Source organism: Gymnoscopelus microlampas (assembly GCF_963454915.1).
Source record: "Gymnoscopelus microlampas genome assembly, chromosome: 21".
In the NCBI taxonomy this organism is placed as follows: Eukaryota; Metazoa; Chordata; class Actinopteri; order Myctophiformes; family Myctophidae; genus Gymnoscopelus; species Gymnoscopelus microlampas.
The window spans coordinates 35,910,161-35,931,974 of NC_139958.1; the positions used below are offsets into that span (position 1 = coordinate 35,910,161).

Genomic DNA, 21,814 nt, shown 5'->3' on the forward strand with positions numbered 1-21,814 from the left:
GACTTATGTCGCTATAGTATCAGTGGTGCTCAAAACTTTTTCATGTCATGAATCCTCCAAATCATATGTATTTGGCCGCCGACCCCATCTCAAAATATTTTGTTCCAGGGACCCCCAGAATCAAAGATTTGAGTAAAACATATTTGCTTGAGAAACTAACATAACATTTGCAATTGTTTTTCTCCAAAAATAGCAGATCTACTGAGCTTGTATATCTGCTATTTTTGAAGTATAAAATAATGGTTAAAGTGGGTTACACAGATGCTTTCCAGTAATGAATGGGTTAAGGTGGATGTCACGGACTCATCCAGTGTCTCGGGTCATCCCAGTGACTCGCATGTCTGTGATTGTTTTAATCACAGACACAGGTTCGAGCTCTGTACTGTACTGTACAGTACGTACACGACCAACTGTCCCACACACGCACACCACCGGAACAAACAGAATGACCCATTCAAACAGGAACTGATTTCAAGTTCCCAAAACTGTTACTAGATTATTTCCCCTATAGTGATTACAAGCTCTTTAGTGGTTCTCAAACTTTGTCGTGGAAAGGACCCCCACATTGACATGTATTCGGCTGCTGGCTTTCTAATGGATAATGTGTTAATTAATAATATGACCATCTCACTGTAAAATCATTTCAACAAACAAACAAACAAAGCCAGTCAGTCAGGTGTTGTCATCACATACAACACCAGAAATTGTGTTTATCTGATTACTTGCCAAGTGTGTGGATTACAGTATGTAGGAGAGACGAGCAACTCCATCGCAGATAGAATAAGCCAACATAGATACACCATTAATAATGAAAAAGATACCCATTTGTTAATTGTTCAACACTTTATGACACATGGGATGGATGCTGTAAAAGTATGCGGTCTGGAATACAATGACCGCTGGACAATTGGACAGAGAAGATTCCATGAAAAACAATGGATTGCAAGACTTAGCACAAAATATCCAGGGGGTTTAAACTTTTAAACTGCCCAACAGAACTGAAACTCTTCACATATTCTTACTAACCTAAACAATGGAGTTGATTACCCACATCAACCACAGAGTTGAGTGGGAGGTCTCATTGTTGAGTTAATGAGAATATTAATGAAGACACATCGATACCAAGAGCCATCAGCAATTGGACCATCAACAGGGAGCTAATTGTCTTCCAAATTGGAGGTGTGAACATCAGAACTGTGGATATGCTAACTGGGTCCCAAGACTGTAGCTTTTTAGCATCTATCCCTTAGTTATAAATTATAGTGTAAACACATCTTTAAATGGAATTAAGAAATAGTTTTAATCCGAGGGTATGCGGCCGGTTACCTTAACTCAGATTAGACGCCTCTGCCCTGCACTGTCTGATAGAAATCACAAAACCTTAATAACAGAAATAGTCTATGTAAGCTTAATTAATTGCAAAACATGACACCCCTTATTCAAAACAGATGGCGAATGCATTCTTCTCTTTATAGGGCCTACACGGGTAACCACAAACTACCTGTGAGACCTTTATGACTTGAACCTCGCAGTCAGTCAGTCAGTCAGTCAGTCAGCCAGTCAGTCAGTCAGTCAGTCAGTCAGTCAGTCAGAGCACTGTAGCATTATTGGGTTTGTGTGGTGGGCAGGCAGACAGGCAGGGGAACCGAGCCAGACGGATAACAAACAGCATCCACTGAGGTAAAATAGAACTCTGTGTGTGCGTGCGTGCGTGCGCTCACTGACAGGAAGCACGGCTGCCAGGCTGGGCTCTCTGACACTATCGGTCTAGCCGCTGTGGTGCCAGTGATGAGATGAGCAGGGGTCACTCACTACTTGCCTCCCCCCCTCTCTCTCTCTCTCTCTCTCTCTCTCTCTCTCTCTCTCTCTCCAAAATAGCAGATGTACAAGCTTCGTGCCGCGCTGTGAGCTTGTACATCTGCTATTTTTGAACAGCCAACGTATAACTGTATAAAGTGGTCACAATGATTGTAATGCTGTATTAACACATTTCTCACCCCCCCTGTCTCTCTCAATATATCCCTCTCTCTCTGTCTCTCTCACACGCTTTCTCCTCTGTCTGTCTGACTGTCTCTCTCTCTCCCTCTGCTGTCGCTCTCTACGGTATCTTTCCCTTTCTCTTCATCTCTAAATTTAACTACCCTTCTTTCATCTTTTCTCTCTCTCTCTCTTTCTCTCTCTCTTGTTTCTCATTAATCTTTCTTAACTTTCATAAATCCCATCCCTGCATGCTTAAAGCAGTGGAGGGAACAGGGGATCATATTTAAGATGGAGACAGAGAGACGCTACACACAAAAAGGAGAGGCAGAACAGAGAACAAAGTGGCCCATGTTGGTGTGCCAGTAATATGGTCGCTTTCTTTTCTCTCTCTCTCTCTTTGCATTGTTGATGAGGCTTGTTTATGTCCTTTTGCTCAGACATAAACAGTGTGGTTGCGCTCCTTACCGGAACTATTGCCCACACACACACACACACACACACACACACACACACACACACACACACACACACACACACATATACATACACACACGTCAAACACACACGCAAACCCAAACCCACACATTAGCCATGAGCCATAAACCATAAACGATCGCTGCCATTGATTAGTTTAACCACTTAAGCCCTATTTCAAAAATAGCGAAAATATCCTACGTTTTGAGCGTGTATATCTGCTATTTTTGAAAGTATAATTTTTGGGGAAGATTTTGCCCAAATGACATGCCCCAATGCAGTGGTTCTCAAATGTTTTTGGCTCAGGAAACCTCTTTAACACATTACCCATTGACGCCATTGACGCTACGTCATTTAAAAAAAAATGAATCAATTTACTTTATCACACAGAACCAGGAGATAACGCGATCCAAAGATGTACTGCTCTGTATCTCGGCTCCTGTGTTTTACTATGTATTTTCAGCTATTTTCATGTCGTGATGCCTTTTCTTTTTCTTTTCCACGGAAGCACAGTGAAACCCTCCGTGATTAGCAACCATCAGGGGATCGATCGTACTGGAGATAAATATTCTGTGGGTCTTGAAAGATTAGCCAGAATGCTTAAAAATGCTGGCAGAAGCTACAGCCTGTTTTAGAAAACCCCTGGCAGTAAATGTGTTAAATAACTCTTTCATCCACTGTCTCTGTCAATAAAAGCAACAAAAAAAAAGTGCCCAAAAAATACCAAAAAACAACAAAACAGACGGAAAAGCGTTGTTGTTCCCTGCCATTAGTTCCGGTATTCAACATCCCCAGACAGAGAAAAGTTTGAACAGAACATCCCATCATCTCAGCCAGGTCACTGACCTGAGGTCAGACTTGATAGAAGTACCAAGGATAACGCGACCGTACGTACAATATGCACCAGATTATTATCTGGCCATTGTCTGACCCAAAACCTCATGTTGTACAGCCAACCCTGTCTGCTCTGCACTGACTGGATGTTATCTGATCAGCGTGCTCATAATGTTCTTCTGTATCGGCTCCATTTCAAGATCTGTGTATCGTTTTTAGATATTGTTAAAAGCACACGTCGTCGTGGCTGTGGGGCAGAAACCTTGTATCTCCATATTTCAAACGTTGTATGTCTTGTTGTAAATGAATGCCCTACTTCATCATACAAGAATGTCCCACAAAAGTAATGAAAATAGATTTTCACTTTTTGAAATCATTCTTTTAACACATTGAGTGCCAGAGGTTTTTTAAAACAGGGTACAGCCAGTGCCAGCGTTTTTAACGATTTTTTACCTTTTCAAGTAGTCACAGAATATTTTTTCTCCAGTATAATTGATCCCTTGATGGTTGCTAATCACTGGTCACAGGTGATTCAGGTGTGGTTTCACAAATGTCAACGAGGTCATTGTGACCTCATTGACATGTGTTGTTTGATGTTTGAAAATAGCATGTTTCACTTTGGTAAAACATAGGAAAAAATTGAATTATTTCTCTGTTTATTTTTTAACATTGAAGTGAATGGAGCAGCAAATCTTTGGATGGCGTTATCTCCTAATTCGTTGTGAATAACAAAAAAACAAAAAAAACTCAAATTAGAGAAACATTTTAGAGTTTTGTACGAAGTTTGGACGTTTTTATGCCGAAAACTGTGTGGCTCCTCCACCTCTCCCCACTAGATGGCAGTAGACGCTCTCAGGATCTGGTTGGATTCAGCCAGTTTTGTTTTCACAAACCATGCGTGTGTGTGTGTGTGTGTGTGTGTGTGTGTGTGTGGCTAGTCTTGCAAGCCGCTGCGCTGGTCAGCACCTAATTTCTTAGGTGCAGTAGGCAGGTCGGCACATGCCGGCGTCATTGCGTCGCAAGTGATTCAAACGAAAAAAAAGTTGCAACGCATTTCTGATCACAAACACATTGCTCATGCTCACGCCATTCTGCGATTACAACATGTTCTCTCTCTCTCACACAAACAAACAAACAAACAAACAACACGGACACAGTCTTAGCGTGAGTCTGTCTTTCTTTGTTTTGTTTTCAGCACGCACAGCGAATAAGGGCGAGTGAATAGGAGAAAGGAAAGGAGAGCGTATTGCTATATAGAGCAGGCTGTACAATATTACAATATCGTCTCTGTCGGGTGGAAACGTCATACGTCCAAAACTGTTACTTTTCAGGATTCCAATTCAAAAACGTCAAAAGTAGCAGATCTAGCAAGCTCGAAACGCGGCGCGAAGCGACGCGTTTCGAGCTTGTAGATCTGCTACTTTTGCTACTTTTGTGTGACGTTGTAGTATGATCAATTAGGGCGTTCATTTACGAAAAAACACAAAAAGTTATAATATGGAGATAAGAGGTTTCTGCCTGACAACAACGATATAATAGTTTGCCGTGCTATATGGAAAGTGTAAACTATCCCAGGAACTTTCCTGTGTGTGTGACGTGTCTGTCACCGTTCAGTTTAGGGACGAACCCCGTCTGTTGTTCATCATAATCGCTGTGGAAAGGCAAATGGGTCTCAGCTCGGTGCCTGGGTGTGGGACTGTCCAGTTGCAAACCGCAGTTTTAGGATTCTGTTGCAAGTGGTTGCAAGATTCAAGTCATGGTGTTCAGGATGCCGTTGGAAGCTGCTTTTCGTCTTCTAATTATTATGTGTATTAATACCCAGTGGTGGAAGAAGTACTCACATGTTTTACTTAAGTGAAAGTATCAGTACTGCAGTGTAGAAATACTCTGTTACGTTAAGTGAAATTCCAGTATTCAAAATGTACTTGAGTAAAAGTGCAAAAGTGTTGGCATCAAAATGTATTTGAAACAACAGTAGAAAATACTCATTATGCAGAATGTCCCATTTCACAAGTTTTCAAATGTATGAAATGTATAAAAATATTTTGAAAATAGCCGATCTACAAGCTCACAATGCGACGCATTGTGAGCTTGTAGATCGGCTATTTTCAAATGGCCTAAAAATGTATATAGGGCTGAAGTGATTAATGTATGCTTTGTAATAATAATCAAAATCTACAAAGTAACTAGTAACTAATGTTTTCAAATAAATGTAGTGGATTAAAAGTATAAAGTACAGCAAATTGGAAATACAAAAAAAATATCACGAAATTGTACTTACTGTAAGCACAGTACTTGAGTAAATGTACTTCGTTACTTTACACCACTGGTATTACAAGCTAATACAGTTGTCATACACACTCTGAAAGCTCTTCTTGAGATTAGGTAAAGAAAGATTAGCCCAGGTGCTTTGTTTAGTAATAGTAATGGGTGGTTTGTCACACAAATCCCACCTGATCTTGTCTCACTTCACAACAGTGTGCCTCGACACAGCGTCCGAAAAGCACAGCATTAGCCTGTGTTTGATTGCCTGTATTAGAACTCTTAACAACAAGTAAGACGCGCAAACGCGGGAAGCGAACGGGGAAAAAAAGGGGAAAAAAATATTTAAAAACAAGTAAAGTAATAAAAAAAAATACCAAAAACATCTGCGTTAAAAGGAGCATCTTAGAAAAATACAAATTCACAAAAAAAAGTTTTTGAATGTTTTTGAACAATTCAACAAAGTGTATTAGAACTCTTAACAATAAAACGTATATGGGCCACATGGCTTGGGAACTGTTGCTTCCCAAGCCTATTTACGTACTTTCGCGAACCTTAGCGTCCCTATTCTGTGAGCGAACATTCAGCGAAAATTGTCCGATCGACAAGCTCACAATGCGTGAGCTTGTTGATCGGCTATTTCCGCGTTAGTGTTGAGGGGGAAAAAGGCACTCCGGTCAGCAAAATATATAGGTTTTAACCCATTAAGACCTGGAACTGTGTCATTTTTAGACTTGAGCTAAAAAGCATTATTTTACACTTTGGGCTATTCAAAAATAGCAGATATACAAGCTCGTAGCGCGGCACCGAGTGCCGCGCTACGAGCTTGTAGATCTGCTATTTTTGAAAAAAATTGAAAATATGTGCAAATCGTTGAATATATATATATATTTTTAAGCAAACATTTTTAACTCAAATCTTTGTTTCTGGGGGTCCCTGGAACAAAATATTTTGATGGGGGTCCGCGGCCAAAAACATAATTTTGGGGGTCCTTGACATGAAAAAGATTGAGAACCACTGATATAGAAACATACGTTTTTCAGAATACCGTTGGGATTCAGGAGACATGTAGAATCGGCTTCAGGTCTCAATGGGTTAATTGGTTAACTGTCTAGCCTCACCTTACTGTAGCTCCCTCCCGTTTTAACTCAATCCTCCGTCTGTGTGCGCGTGTGCAGGTGGTCTATGGAGCGTCTTCACGTTGGGCGGCGCCGGCAGTAAGACGGGGGTGGACCAGGAACACAACCCGCTACCACTGTCCAATCAGAGCCTCTTGCTGCTGCTTGTCTTAGCCAATCTGACGGACGGGCCTGACTGGCCCAACCCCTATCGGCAGGCTGTCACTTGCTTCAGAAACACACAAGGTATGCTTGTTCAAACTTTTCAGGTTTCAAATTAAGAAATTGCAAAAATAGCAGATCTACAAGCTCAAAACGTGTCACAGTGCTGAAGTGGTGAAAAAAAACTACTGACACTGTAGTGTGACGAAGTAGACCATTCATTTATGAAAAAACATATAAAGTTAAACTACGGAGATTAGAGGTTTCTCCCCGACAGCAACAATATTTTACACCTTTTCATAGCCTTCAAATACTTGAATTACATGTTTAACGCTCACTACAGCTGTCACCTGTTAACATTCACCAGTAGTAATCAGATGAGTCATTTACTATAACATTTGGAAATTCTTGGATCTAGATTTAGTTTTTGGGCTGCTATGAATTTCTGATTTCATACAAACAATTGGCTGATTGCTGTACTTATCTATGCAACCCGCTCCCACAAAAATGACGTTTATTCTTTGGTTAATGTCCTTTTGAACGTTACCCATTATAATTCCGTTAGTTCAGCACATCTCCAAAGAATTAATATAAAGTGTCTAAATCTAGTCTTTTGCCATGGCACTCAACTGGATCCAGGTATGACTCAGGCCACATGACTGTCAGACAGTGTGTGATGTCACTAAAGACATGCATTGGTCAATGAGGAAGGGATTTCCTCCTTTGTTTTCGCCATGGGACTCCCTCTTTGGCACAAGTGAGTGTAGTTTTGAGGTTAGGTTTAGGCATATTTTCTGTGAGGTTAAGGTTAGGTTTAGGCTTATTTTCTGTGAGGTTAGGTTTAGGCATAGTTTCTGTGAGGTTAAGGTTAGGTTTAAGCATAGTTTCTGTGAGGTTAAGGTTAGGTTTAAGCATAGTTTCTGTGAGGTTAAGGTTAGGTTTAGGCATAATTTCTTTGAGGTTAAGGTTAAGTTTAGGCATGGTTTCTGTGAGGTTAAGGTTAGGTTTAAGCATAGTTTCTGTGAGGTTAAGGTTAGGGTTAGGCATAGTTTCTGTGAGGTTAAGGTTAGGTTAAGCATAGTTTCTGTGAGGTTAAGGTTAGGTTTAAGCATAGTTTCTGTGAGGATAAGGTTAGGGTTAGGCATAGTTTCCGTGAGGCTAAGGTTAGGGTTAAGGTTAGGGTTAGGCATAGTTAGTGAGGTTAAGGTTAGGGTTACGGTTAGGTTTAGGCATAGTTAGTGAGGTTAAGGTTAAGATTAGGGTTAGGGATAGCCATATAGCCACTCCCACTTGGGCGAAACACCAAAGAAGGAAGGGAATCCCTTTTCGCCATAGTGCCTTTTGGGGTTTGCCCCAATCAGCGTTTCCGTTTGTGTGTTCTCAAATTCTGCGGGATTAAACATGATGATGATGATTAACATTATTATTGATCATTATGTGGGATCATAGGGGGGCATGCCACATTAGCCTATTCAAGTATTCATAGACTCATTCCGGCATTCTAAATGAGGCCAAAGGTACTCTACAGCACCGTCCTAAGTTGGAGCTGTGCCTTTTTATTAATTGCTCTGTGGAAGCTGTAATTATCACTCAATGTATCATCTTTTTTGAGCCCTCTGACAGTTTGGATAACACCGACCTGTCATCAGTTCTGTGTACTGGCAATAAGGAAACCGTGGGTGTTATTATTTGTGGCATATTCCGTGCTCTATTGCTGTAGCTGCAAAAAAAACACTTTGTATTCTTTTCTTAATCCTAGGAAACAGGTCCTACCCTGCAAAGATTTACAGTGCAAACTCTTATGTAACCTTTCTTTGTCCTCAGCTGGTGTCAGACATTAACAGAGGCTGAGAACGGGATTATAAAACAGGTTTTTTTTTGAGTGAATGTTTGACTTCGCCGCCGGGTTTTGCAGAAGAAAGAAACGGTTCTTAAACCTGTCCCGAAGCAAAAGGTTCCATTCATTATAATAGCTCCAGTCTGAACTTCTCAAACGTTTGAAATCTCGGCGTGTCCGTTCTGCCATTAAGCTTGCCGCATACTTCAAAAGAAGGAGGTTTTTTTTTCCCAGCTTGCCGAAACCAAACAAGTTTTCTGAGGACAAAATAGTGTTATGCTCGATGCAGCTCCGCTTTGAGTGCTGAAAGTTAGACCCCGCCCCTGTCTACACTAGTGGTTCTCAAACCTTTTCATGCTAAGGACCCCCAAAATGATATGTACTCTATTTTGCCGCAGACCCCCATCTCAAAATATTTTGTTCCAGGGTCCCCCCAGAAGCAACGATTTGAGTTACAAATGTTCGCATTAAAAAAAATATATGCAAAGGTTTGCACACATTTTCGCGATTTTTCAAAAATAGCAGATCTACACGCTCATAGCGCGGCGCTCGGTGCCGTGCTAAGAGCTTGTATATCTGCTATTTTTGAATAGACAAAGTATAAAAGGTTAAAGTGGTTAAAATTATTGCGACGCTACATTAAAGGTAGGGTAAGTGATTTTCTTTGGTTAAAATAAGTGTTAAATAGCTCTATATTCTGATAGTACTCATTGCTATAGAGTGTTTGTTCAGTAAAAGGAGTCTCCTTGTCTCTCCAGCTCTTTATTAAACAGAAAATGCATTTTCGTTTCAGTTTCAGTTTCATTTCCAATTTTATCCAATCAGGATAGAGAACTCAGTCAGGATATAGATTAAACAAGTGAAATTGGAAGTGATGACACTAAGAAATGAGCAGGCACAATTGGAACTGGAACACTATAGAAATGAAGCTTAAAAATGGGTACTTTCTCCTGATTGGCTGAGATTTTGACACCTACCGGAAAATGTATTTTCTGTTTATCAAAGAGCTGGAGAGACGGGGAGACTCCTGTTACTGAACAAACACTCTATAGCAATGATTACTATCAGAATATAGTGCTTTAACCTTTTAACAAAATATTTTTTGTTTTAACCAAAAAATATCACTTAATCTACCTTTAACACATTTTGTTGGGGACCCCCCCCCCTCCCCCCGCTTTGAGAACCAATGCTGTACACAGTGCTGGAGCTTTTGATGACGTTCGTTTGCATCAACCCCAGATACGCTTCTTTGGCATATTTGTCTCAGAGATTTTGCCGTTTCTGGCGGCAGACACGGTGGACAAAGCATGTGCTATATCACTCTCCATGAAAACCCATTAAAACCGGGAAAGAATTCTGTGTCCTTTTAGATTTTAGCGTTGGCTATTCAAAAATAGCAGATATACAAGCTCACATTTGTTTCGTGCCGCGCTGCGAGCTTGTACATCTGCTATTTTTGAAAAGTCTTGAAAGTGAAGAAAATAAATTAGACACATTTTCTCTTCTGGGGGTTCCTGGCACAAAATATTGTCAGATGTGGGTCCGTGGCGAAATACGTATTATTTTGGGGGTCCTTGACACGAAAACATTTGAGAACTGATTTAGAAGGTATTTGTAGAATCAGGCTCTAATTTGCACAAATTTGCAATAGCAGTTCTACAAGCTGAGCTTGTATATCTGCTATTTTTGAATAGCCAAATTAATCTAAAAAATGACACGGATGGGTTCCCGGTCTTAGGTGTAGAATGTTAACGACAAAAAAAAAAAAGCCATGTGTGTACATGCATACCCCCCTATAGACGGATTTCCGCGCGACGTCATCACAGAGCAGAATGCGCAATCTGCGCATGCCTGGGGGTCAGTGGGGGAAAGGCGCGTTCGAAAATACAGCCCTGAGCGGCAGTGAGCGCACTGGCCAATACAAACTAATAGGCGAGTGTGCTCCGGTGCGTAATTTCCAAACGCACCCATAGGCTTCCCCCCGCAGCTGCGCGGTCATATTCCTCTCATGTTTACTAACAGGAAACCTCCCTATAAGATGGCTCGGTAGAGTTTCCTCTTTAATCCATGCTAAAATGTCCTATGCTTCCTCCTCCACGCAGACACGTCGTCGCTGCCCATGGAACAGGCCCACAGCTTCCAGATCAACTTCAACAGTCTGTACACGGCGCTGTGCGAGCAGCAGCGCTCCGACCAGGCCACCCTGCTGCTCTACACGCTGCTGCACCAGAACGCCAACATGAGGACCTACATGCTCTCCAGGACGGACATGGACAACCTGGTAATGAATGAAAACATCCTTCATGGTATAACTGTACGATAGGGCATTCACGAGTAGGGATTTTTAGCATTAGATTTATTCGACCTATAAGTATTCCAATATTCGATTAATCGATTTGATTATAAAAAAATATATATATATATATTATTATAATTATTTTACTTTTTTTGGCCAATGGCATTGACGACTCGACTCAACGGCCCTAGGCACAACCGCACATACAGTATGAAATGATTTGACAACAATCGACCATGAATGGATTAGGAGAACTACCAACACCAGAGTTCACAGCTGCGTGTCTGCTGTAGAACAGCCACTTTTTTTTTTTGGATTAATCGACTTTGATGTACAGTGGTCAAATAGTGGTTTGATAGGTAGTCGAATAGAATCGAATATTCGATTATTCTGTTAATGCCCTACTGTACGAAAAAATGAAGAAAAAAAAATATTTAAAAAAATGTATATAATATATATATATATTTTTTAAATATTTTTTTTCATTTTATGCAGTACTTTCCACAAAAAAAAAAAATATATATCTTTTTTGTGGAAAGTACTGTATACCCTGTATAAACTGTTGCCGGTATGAACAATAAAAAACAATTAAAACAAAAGTATAATTATAACTTAAATATACAAATAAATTACTGACACATTTGATAATTTTGACGATTATGTAATAATTGTGACTATTTTGAACATTTTAGAAAAATCTTGAAAGTGTGAGAACTAACTGATTTAGAAGGCATTTGTAGAATGTATGTTAATGGGTTAATAAATGCTGGTATAAATGTGGGATGCACACACACTTCCTGTCAGGTGATGCCAATCCTGGAGATCCTTTACCACGTGGAGGACAGGAACTCCCACCATGTCTACATGGCCCTCATCATCCTCCTCATCCTCACTGAAGATGACGCATTCAACCGGTCCGTCCATGAGGTGGTAGGTAGACACTCTGGCTCACTCACTGTAATGACTTTGTTCTCTAGGTCATTCAAAGTCTGGTCAGATGATGTGGATGAGAGAAGTTCATAGGAAAACACAAGGTGATGTCTCAGTTATAGCAGCATAGAAGAGGAGCGATCGATCGGGAACACATTGAGTCTCAAACAAGCGTCCAAGTCAACATGTTCTAATGTATTGAAAGACAAGCAGTCACATATATACATTGACAGAATTAGTGTTGGACAGCCAACCGAGGCGGCCTCGTATGGGCGTAGCTATTACACAGATGATAGATTATGTCTACCGTCAGTGGTGTAAAGTAACTAAGTACATTTACTCAAGTACAGTACTTAAGTTCAATTTTGAGATACTTTTTCTTGACTGGAGTATTTCCAATTGTCTATACTTTTACTTCTACTCCACTACATCTCTGAGGCAAATATTGTACTTTTACTCCACTACAATTATTTGAAAACTTTAGCCACTAGTTACTTTGCAGATATAAATTCTTATATTATAAAACGTACATTAGCCACTTTAGCCTTATTTTATACCTAGGCTATTTGAAAATAGCCGATCTACAAGCTCACAACGCGTCGCATCGCGACGCGTTGTGAGCTTGTAGATCTGCTATTTTCAAACATTTTAGTACTTTTACTTTTGGTACTTTAAGTATATTTAGATACCAATACGTTTGTACTTTCACTCAAGTCAATTTTGTATTCTGGACTTTTACGTGTAACAAAGTACTTTTACATTGCAGTATTGATACTTTTACTTAAGTAAAACATCTGAGTACTTTTTCCACCACTGCCTACCGTATATGTGTAAGTGAGTGAAGTGCAAAAGTCCATCAGGTGAGATAAGCGAAGACGCCGGCACGGCCCCTTTGCCACATCCTGGATTGTCAGACAGATGTGCTGATGGGAGGATGTGCTGTGGCTTTCCAGAGACCCAAATTGAGCAACGTCGTCAGGTTTTCACCACGGCCTCCCGCGCGCCGGGCGCTATATAGCCTCCCCGATTTACAGGAAGTCTGGTAGATGACCAGATAAGACATCCACGAACGCTGCAGACAACTCGTTATCTCCGCAAACATCGCAAACATTTCTAGACTAGCTGTAACCACGAAACGTTAGAGTGACAAGGGGACGGGAGATAAGGTTTAAGAAGCACTGCACCTCAGCACTTCCATCCAGGACAGGTTGCACCCCTAACATAAAGAAAGCCAATGACTTTTTCATCATGTCAGTGATGTGAAACTGCATACGAGGAGTTTGGTAGAGAAAAATGAGGTAGAGGGAAGAGCAGCGCGCTTACATTGTATAATAATCACAACACTCACTCACTCACACACACTTCTGAATTCCAATACTCAAATTTCTTCGTCATCTGTCCTCCAGCATGGCAGTGCTACGGTGAAATTGGTGACCAGCCAAAATGTGATGTTTATGCGAAGTCCACAAGACGGTCACATATTTCGGCAGGTCACCGATTTCACCGTGACACCGCCGCGCTGGAGGACGGATGACAGAGACGGCGAGGAGGCGAGAACTTTGAGTATTGGAATTCAGCTTCTCTCACTCACTCACTCACTCACTCACTCACTCACACACACACACACACTCACTCACTCACTCACTCACTCACTCACTCACTCACTCACTCACTCACTCACTCACTCACTCACTCACTCACTCACTCACTCACACACACACACACACACACACATACGTACATGAGCACGTACACTCGCAGGCACAAACAGGCACATGCACTTTGTGTATTTTGTACGACTTTTCAACTATTGCAATTACGTTCCATTATCACTTCTCATATTGTAAAGGCCGGCCGTTTGTTATATCGTCGCTGTGGGTCAGAAACATCTAACTTTTGGTGTTTTTTTTGTAAACGAGTGCCCTACTTGATCATACATACGACGTCACACACAAGCATCAAACGGACTTTTGCTGTTTTTGAAATTGAGTCCTGAAAAGTAACAGTTTTGGACATATGAGGTTTTCCACCCGATAGAGGCGATTTATGTTCTTGTTCTCTCTTGCTTTCTGTGTGTGTGTGCGTGTGTGTGTGTGCGTGCGTGCATCAGGTGCTGAAGAACATCACGTGGTACACTGAGCGCTCGCTGACAGAGATCTCTCTAGGCAGTCTGTTGATCCTGGTGGTGATCCGGACCATCCAGTTCAATATGACCAGAACCAGGGTGAGAAGATACGCGTCGGCAAAACAAAACAAAACCCCCCCCTCCCCCCCAAAAAAAGAAGCCACGTTTCTTATTCTATAATCACATTTATAGCATTGGTTCTCACCCCAGGGGTCCTTGGTGGGGGGGCGGGGGGGTCCCCAGCAAAAGTAGTTAACCCATTTAAACCGGGAACGCATCTGCGTAACCACTTTAACCATTATTTTATACTTTGGCTATTCAAAAGTAGCCGATCTACAAGCTCGTAGCGCAGCATTGTTGGCTACGAGCTTGTAGATCTGCTATTTTTTTGAAAAATCGCGAACATTTGTGCAAATCTTTGAATATATATTTTTTTAAAGCAAACATTTGTAAAGTATTTAGTTCCAGGGACCCCCAGAAGCAAAGATTTAAGTTACAAATGTTTGCTTTGAAAATACATATATTCAAAGATATGCACACATTTTCATGAAAATAGCAGATCTACAAGCTCATGGCGCGGCACTCGGTGCCGCGCTATGAGCTTGTAGATCTGCTATTTTTGAATATCTTAATCTTAAAATGACAGAGGTGCGTTCCTGGTTTGAATGGGTTAATGTAGCATCACGGAATGAACCAACTGATTTATTGAATAAAAAATAAACTGAAATTGAATGATTTGCCAACAATCTGAATGAATAACCACAACTAGCAGCTAATAGTTATACACTAAGCTAATACACTGTGTGTGTGTGTGTGTGTGTGTGTAACCTCCCCAGGATAAGTATCTCCACACCAACTGTCTAGCAGCACTGGCTAACATGTCGGCCCAGTTCCGTTGTCTCCACCAGTACGCTGCCCAGCGGATCATCAGGTATAGGAACATGGACGTATCCCAAACACATGTCGTTGATGTCGGGCAGAAACCTCTTATCTCCTTATTTTTCCCCGTAAATAATGACCTAATTGATCATACTACAGTGTCAGAACAAAAGTATCAAAAGTAGCAGATCTACAAGCTCGAAGCGCGTTTGAGCTTGTAGATCTGCTACTTTTGCTATGCTTTTGCTATGCTTTTTTGCTATTTGAATCCTGAAAAGTAACAGTTTTTCTTTGATTTATACGCATTTGTTCTTAGATTATTTTATGGTCAGAACAGAAGTTACCCCCAAAACCTTTTTTCTGTCAATTAGTCACCCCATGGAGACTTGAATTCATGGATTTTTTTTTTTTTTTGTTGCATTCCAAGCCAATAATTTGATGACTGGCAGCGGTTCCGCTAGGAGACACAAAGAGTCTCCTTTGTGTCTCCTTGCGGAACCGCTGCCTACCAGCGGACATGGTCATGAAATTATTGGCTTAGGGATCTGACAAAAACAAAAAAATATCGATGAATTCAAGTCTCCACGGGGTGACTAATCAATAGGAAAAAAAATGTTTTTTTTTTGGTGAACTATCCCTTTTAAGCACTTAAAACCCTAGCGTCCTTATTCTGGGCATGTCGTTATAGGTGAACATTCAGCAACAATAGGTGAATATACCGAAGCTTGCGATGCGTATGTGAGTTTGTTGTTTATTTGGAGAGATTTGGTGTAGACTCTAGTCCTGACAGGCGGGTTGTCCAGAATGTCCCCAAAATATTGATAAAACTGCAAATGCCCATATACTGTATGACACCCCCGACACAGAACTCCATTCATGGGCATAAAAGGGACACAGACAGACAGATACCGAAATCTCCATATATGGGCATGAAAGGGACACAGGCAGGCAGACGGGTTCAACGGGTACTCTGGCTACGGGTACAGCGGGCTTTGCATAACTGGTGTGGGGCATACACTTCCAACTTGCATCTAGGTTGGTTCCCAACTGGCAGCGGTCTAGTATACAGTGTATAAATCAAGCTTAAGGGTGTGTAAAAACAAACAACTTCTTTTTTTGTGTAGAAAAAAGCTGCATGCATAGCTCTGGAGTGAACCCCCACATCCTCACGCATTTGGTTTCATCATGTCATTAGTACTTCAGAAAAGGAAAAATAAGTTTAACTTTTCCCAGCTTTTCTGCTCTGCCAAAAAAAAAACTCGGCTCAGAGCATATTTCAGAAGACGGCCCGGCTTTCTGTGCGCCTTGCGGTCGCTTCCCTTAAGGGGTAGAATGTTAACGATAAACAAAAAAACAACAACATGCTATGTGTGTACATACATACCCCCCTAAGATGGCTCAGTAGAATAAAACAAAGAGTTGGATGACTCAACAAAAACAGCAGTTTGCTGGTAGAGAGGAGAGACACTTGTGTAAGACCAGGACTTGCTTGAGCAACATGACTGGAGGGCAGATAAGATTGTCAACAGAAGACCAGCCGTACAGACCACACACACACACACGCACACACACACACACACACACACACACACACACACACGCGCGCGCGCGCACGCCATTCTGCTTGTTAACCATTTAAGGCCCTATTTTTTTTTTTTAATGCTAAAACAGAACCTCTTATCTCCATATTCTAACTTGTTTGTGTTTTCTTTTATTTGAATCCTTTTATTTGAATTATTAAGTAACAGTTTAGGACAGTTTAGGTTTCCACCCTGTCGGAATCGATTGATGATAATAATGAATCATTTTGAACATTTTGAACAACACAAATCTTCTCTGTATGGGAATCCCTGACACCAAATATCGTCCAGTTGGGGTCTGCGGCCACACACACATATCCATTTGGGGGTCTAACAGGGCTTTGTGCTTTGTTGTATTTGAGGATCCCCAGATGGTCCTCCAGTTGGAATTGACTTTTATCGCACACAAGGCCCCATTCACCAGCTACATGGCTACCGCTGTCTTTGGGAAGAAAATGAATTAAAGAGAAAGAAATGGTTACAAATGGACCCTCTCATAGCTGCTCCAAAAGCTCCATTCAGCTGTCACATGAGCTGTTAGCAGGTAGAAATGACGGGGTAATTAGCGCGTCTTTCTGCAGGAGTGTGTTCTAGTGCGGACAGGTGGACAGCTGCTGCTTTCGGTAGTGTAAGCGAAGTTTCTTTTGGTTGAAACAAAACGTTTTTTTTTTGAAGGGGGGCGTTGCTAAGATACTACGATCGGGGAGGAAAAAAAACACACGCGAGTGACATGCAGCAAAGATCCGCCGGGGCCCGGGAATCGAACCCGGCGACTCTCTGTCGGGCATCATAAGTCTATGTGGTACGCACCACACTCGTCTCTCGGCAACCCAGGAAATTACACATTTAGCTGTAACCAGGGGTGCAATGCTCAGTGGACGGGGTTGCACGCCGAGCAACCACTTATTTGGCCAGGGGGACGCGCAGGCACACGCATAGATTTAAAACTACTTTAAATTCACACTTCATCAAAGTTTACAAAGGCTCCCGACTCACGCCAGGTACATTAACATAGGAATTAGCCTATATGCATATCAATTGTCCATTGTGTGACATGTATTGCAGTTATTAAGCGACGTGCGCGTCACGTCATTAAAATAGAGAGCAACCACTTCTCAAATGAGCATAGCATCACTGGCTGTAACTGCTGCTGCTCCTGTCTCCTCTCACTGTCTGTCTGTCTGTCTGTCTGTCTGTCCGCAGTTTATTTGCTCTGCTGTCCAAGAAGCACAACAAGGTGTTGGAGCAGGCCACACAATCACTGAGAGGAAGACAGGGAGACAACACCGCCCTGCCTGACTATGTGAGTGTAACACACACGCACACACACAGAACCCAGCAGTTTATGTGGCAGAGTACAGCATGTACTTTTAATAGTAAACAGTATTAATCAGGACACAGTAGTACATACTGTACTGTGTTTAGCAGAGTATGGAGCTTTAAATGGATGAATATCATACAATATCGTTAGACAAAGTGGCAGAAATCTGTTCAAATATCCTTTTTACAGTCTTTGTTTTACCCCCTGGTTCACACACACCTGCTCCTCCAGGACAGTGCAACATGTCTGTCTAGACCTCTGTCTGCCTGTCACATTACATTTGCATGATCCTCGACGCGTGTGTGTGTGTGTGTGTGTGTGTGTGTGTGTGTGTGTGTGTGTGTGTGTGTGTGTGCGTGTGTGCGTGCGCGTGCGCGTGCGCGCACCATTTTGGGGGAAGGTCAAACATTAAAGGTTCCCCACAAATGGCCTAAGGTGTGTGTGTGTGTGCATGCATGTTTGAATGAGCCCTCAACCGTGCAACAACTGCTGAGACGTCTGACACCCAGGGACACACAAACAAACAGACACATCATTATTCCTACTGTTTGTTGTTCGGACGCATCTTCCCCTGAGGGCCCATTTCAGTGTTTTCTTTGTTGATGTGTACACACACCGTAGTGTGGTGTAGCCAGACCATTCGACTATGTGGAGATCTCCCATCGTCTGGCTATACGCTGTATAAACATGGACTAACGAAATATACGGTGATAAAGACTAGGGGTGCAACAGTTAGTCACTTAATTCCTGGATTAGTTCGAGACCCAAAAGAAAAAAATGTGATGTCTCCCCGGGACCCAAACTAGTGAAAATAGCCGATCTACAAGCTCACAACACGTCTCATTCGCGGGGCTTTGTGAGCCTGTAGATCTGCTATTTTCACTACTTATTTAACCCTTTAAGACCGGGAATGCATCTGTGTAACCACGTTTACCATTATTTTATACTTCGGCTATTTTTTTTTTATCTTGAAAATGTGTGCAAATCTTTGAATATAAATATATTTTTAAAGCGAGAATGTTTTACTCAAATCTTTGCTACTGGGGGTCCCTGGAACAAAATATTTTCAGATGGGGGCCAAATCCTCCTATAATTCGACAAAGCTCTGTAGTGGTGAGCGGGTGGTGGTGAGCCCAAAATCTGTTCTGCCCGGTTGTCATGTCAACGACCCCAAACAATTATATGTATTTGGCCGTGGACCCCCCATCTCAAAATGTTTTGTTCCAGGGACCCCCTAGAGGCAAAGATTTGAGGTCAAATGTTGACCTTAAAAATAGATATATTCAAAGATTTGCACACACTTTCAAGGTTTTTCAAAAAATAGCAGATCTACAAGCTTGTAGATCTGCTATATTTGAATAGCCAAATAAATCTTAACCCATTGATACCTGGAACGCATCTGTGTCACTTTAGATGTCTTTGGCTATTCAAAAATAGCAGATATACAAGCTCATAGCGCGGCACCGAGTGCCGCGCTATGAGCTTGTAGATCTGCTATTTTTGAAAAATCTTGAAAACGTTTTTTTAAGATTTTTTTCCAAAAACTGTTATGATTTAGATTTTTTTTAAAGAATCGCCTCAGGTCTTAAAGGGTTAAAATGACACAAATGCGTTCCCGGTTGAAAACGGGCGACGTGTTCCGATAACTGAGCTCTGGTACTCAATAAAAGGAAAGGGTGTTATCTATCAGTGTGTGGTGTTCATATCTGTAGCATCTCCATCTGATGGTGCGGCTGTGTAATTGAAAACATGCGTTCAGCAGGGCTGTGTGAGAGTTAGAGAGGACACGGAAGGTGGAAGGAGAAGAGACCGTCTGACAGAGATAACCTGTGTGATAAATGAACAGAAGAGTCACGATATATATCGATTTATTGTCATACAAATAATCGCGATTAATGATTTCATCGTATTTCCCGCATTGAACATCGGAGCGTATAAATAAAAGCATTGTTTTTGTCAAAAATGTGGGTTGATATGACAAATAACTTAAATACACAAAGAAATGATTGTTATATTTAATAACTTGGAAAAAAAGGACAATGTGAGCTTGTAGATGTTCTATTTCTGCTATTTTTTGAAAATGTATGAACATCTTCCAATATGGAAATGATGATTATTATTATATTTATTATTATAAATCATTCTATTATTATCATGCAAAAATAATCGCGATTACCTCAAATAATTGTGATTAGGTGATTATATGAAATAATTGTGACAGGCCTAGCCATGAGAGGAGAAGATGTAGAGGCACTGGTGGACAAAGACAACAACCCAGTACTTGAGTCAAAGTATATAGATAGTCGAAAATAGCAGATCTATAAGCTCACAAACGCGTCACATCGTAACGCGTTGTGAGCGTATAGATCTGCTATATTTGCAAATGTATGTATATGCTTTAAATAAGATAGATAGATAGCCCATATGTGAGCATATATCAGTTGGATCGGCACTGCAGTGTGATGTATAGATGTGAGGCCTCTAGTATTGAAAATGTGCCTAAAATAGGCACAACAGATTAAAGGGATATACTGTATATTATGTTGGTTAAACAAAATGGTCTACAGCCTTAATGTGACACTGTAGCCTTTCTAATCTGTCTGTGTTTGTGTGTGAAACATGCAGACCTCTGTGGCTGTGTGTGTGTGTGTGTGTGTGTGTGTGTGTGTGTGTGTGTGTGTGTGTGTGTGTTTGTGTGTGGTAGTGTGAGTGTTTGTGTGGGGAAACACACAGACAGACCCTCTGTTTGTGTACTTTTTCGTGTGGTGGTGGGGGTGCGAGTGTTTAGTTTGTTTGTGTGGTATAGTGTGAGTGTTTAGTGCTTCGTCGTGTCTGGTTAGCATCGAGACGAGAGCCAAACGCTTAGGGCAGCACTGGCTCTCAACGTGGGGGTCCGGGGGGACCCCCAAGGGGTCCTTGAAAGGGGTTCCCCATGTGGTTTCCAGCCAAAAGGATTGATGGTTTGGAACCAAATGGACAGAGTGTACATTATAAAATATGTATATTCGAATATGAGAATTAATATTCGAAATAAAAAATAAAAATAAAAACGTTTTTTTTTATGTTTATTTGACAGGGACAATACAAAAAACAATGTATCAAGTTATAAAAACAATCGAAATATATGTTTTATTGGATCCGAGCACATTGTTTTTTTATTGTCCCTGTCAAATAAACATTAATATACATGTTTAATATATATTTTTTATAATAATAATAATAATAATAATAATATTTGAATATCTGCCAATATTTGAACATCATTTCCGAGGTAAGTTACCAGCCGTACATACACTCTAAAATTAAGTTGGAATATGGAGACGAGACGGCAACGTTATCAAAACTGGGGTTCCTTGAAATCAAATAGGTTTGAGAACGACTGGCTTTAGGTCTAGAGCCTCTGGGGACCCATGGGGGATGGGCTGCCCCCTCCCCCCCCCCACCCCCATCCAGACCTCCATCTGCCTGGTGGTCTCCACAGGTCACATGGTTTTGTTTAAACTGGCACACGGGAAATGTGCGGCGACACTCGTGCGCGTGTGTGTGTGTGTGCGCGTGCGCGTGTGTGTGTTAATTTGAGAAACAGACATTGTGAGAACAATTGTTCAGGTCCCCACAAGACAAAAGGTTATTTTATGGTTAAACATTATGTGTGTGGAGTTGATCTTGCAATTAGGAAAATGTTGGGGGTTATGGTTAAGGTTAGACATTTAGACGTTTAGGTTCATGAGTTGGGTTTTAGAGCTATGTCTTGATTTATACTTAATTGCATGCCAGTGTCACGCACTGGAAATAGCAGATCTGTGTGTGTGTGTGTGTACGTATATAGTCTCCCAGGCAAAAGTAGCGGTAGTCAAGTCTGTTTACTGTTGCACATCTCTGAGACGAGACTGAACACACACACACACACACACACACACACACACACACACACACACACACACACATAGCCAGAAGCACATTGGACCACCCTCCCTGCGTGTTTATGTGCGTTGGTTGAGTCACTCTGTGTGATT

The 21,814-nt window shown here is 41.4% G+C and overlaps 1 protein-coding gene across 2 annotated transcripts in view; it reads left to right on the forward strand.

Annotated features, from left to right (window-relative positions):
- The window catches only part of dym (dymeclin), an 80,452-nt gene that overhangs the window by 29,319 nt on the left and 29,319 nt on the right, over window positions 1–21,814 (forward strand). For both annotated transcript variants that reach the window (XM_084047835.1, XM_084047834.1), the window contains exons 9-14: window positions 6,729–6,914; window positions 10,770–10,948; window positions 11,768–11,893; window positions 14,004–14,117; window positions 14,855–14,949; window positions 17,681–17,780. In XM_084047835.1, coding sequence (XP_083903961.1) covers window positions 6,729–6,914; window positions 10,770–10,948; window positions 11,768–11,893; window positions 14,004–14,117; window positions 14,855–14,949; window positions 17,681–17,780 — 800 coding nt within the window. The remainder of the gene's footprint in view (window positions 1–6,728; window positions 6,915–10,769; window positions 10,949–11,767; window positions 11,894–14,003; window positions 14,118–14,854; window positions 14,950–17,680; window positions 17,781–21,814) is intronic.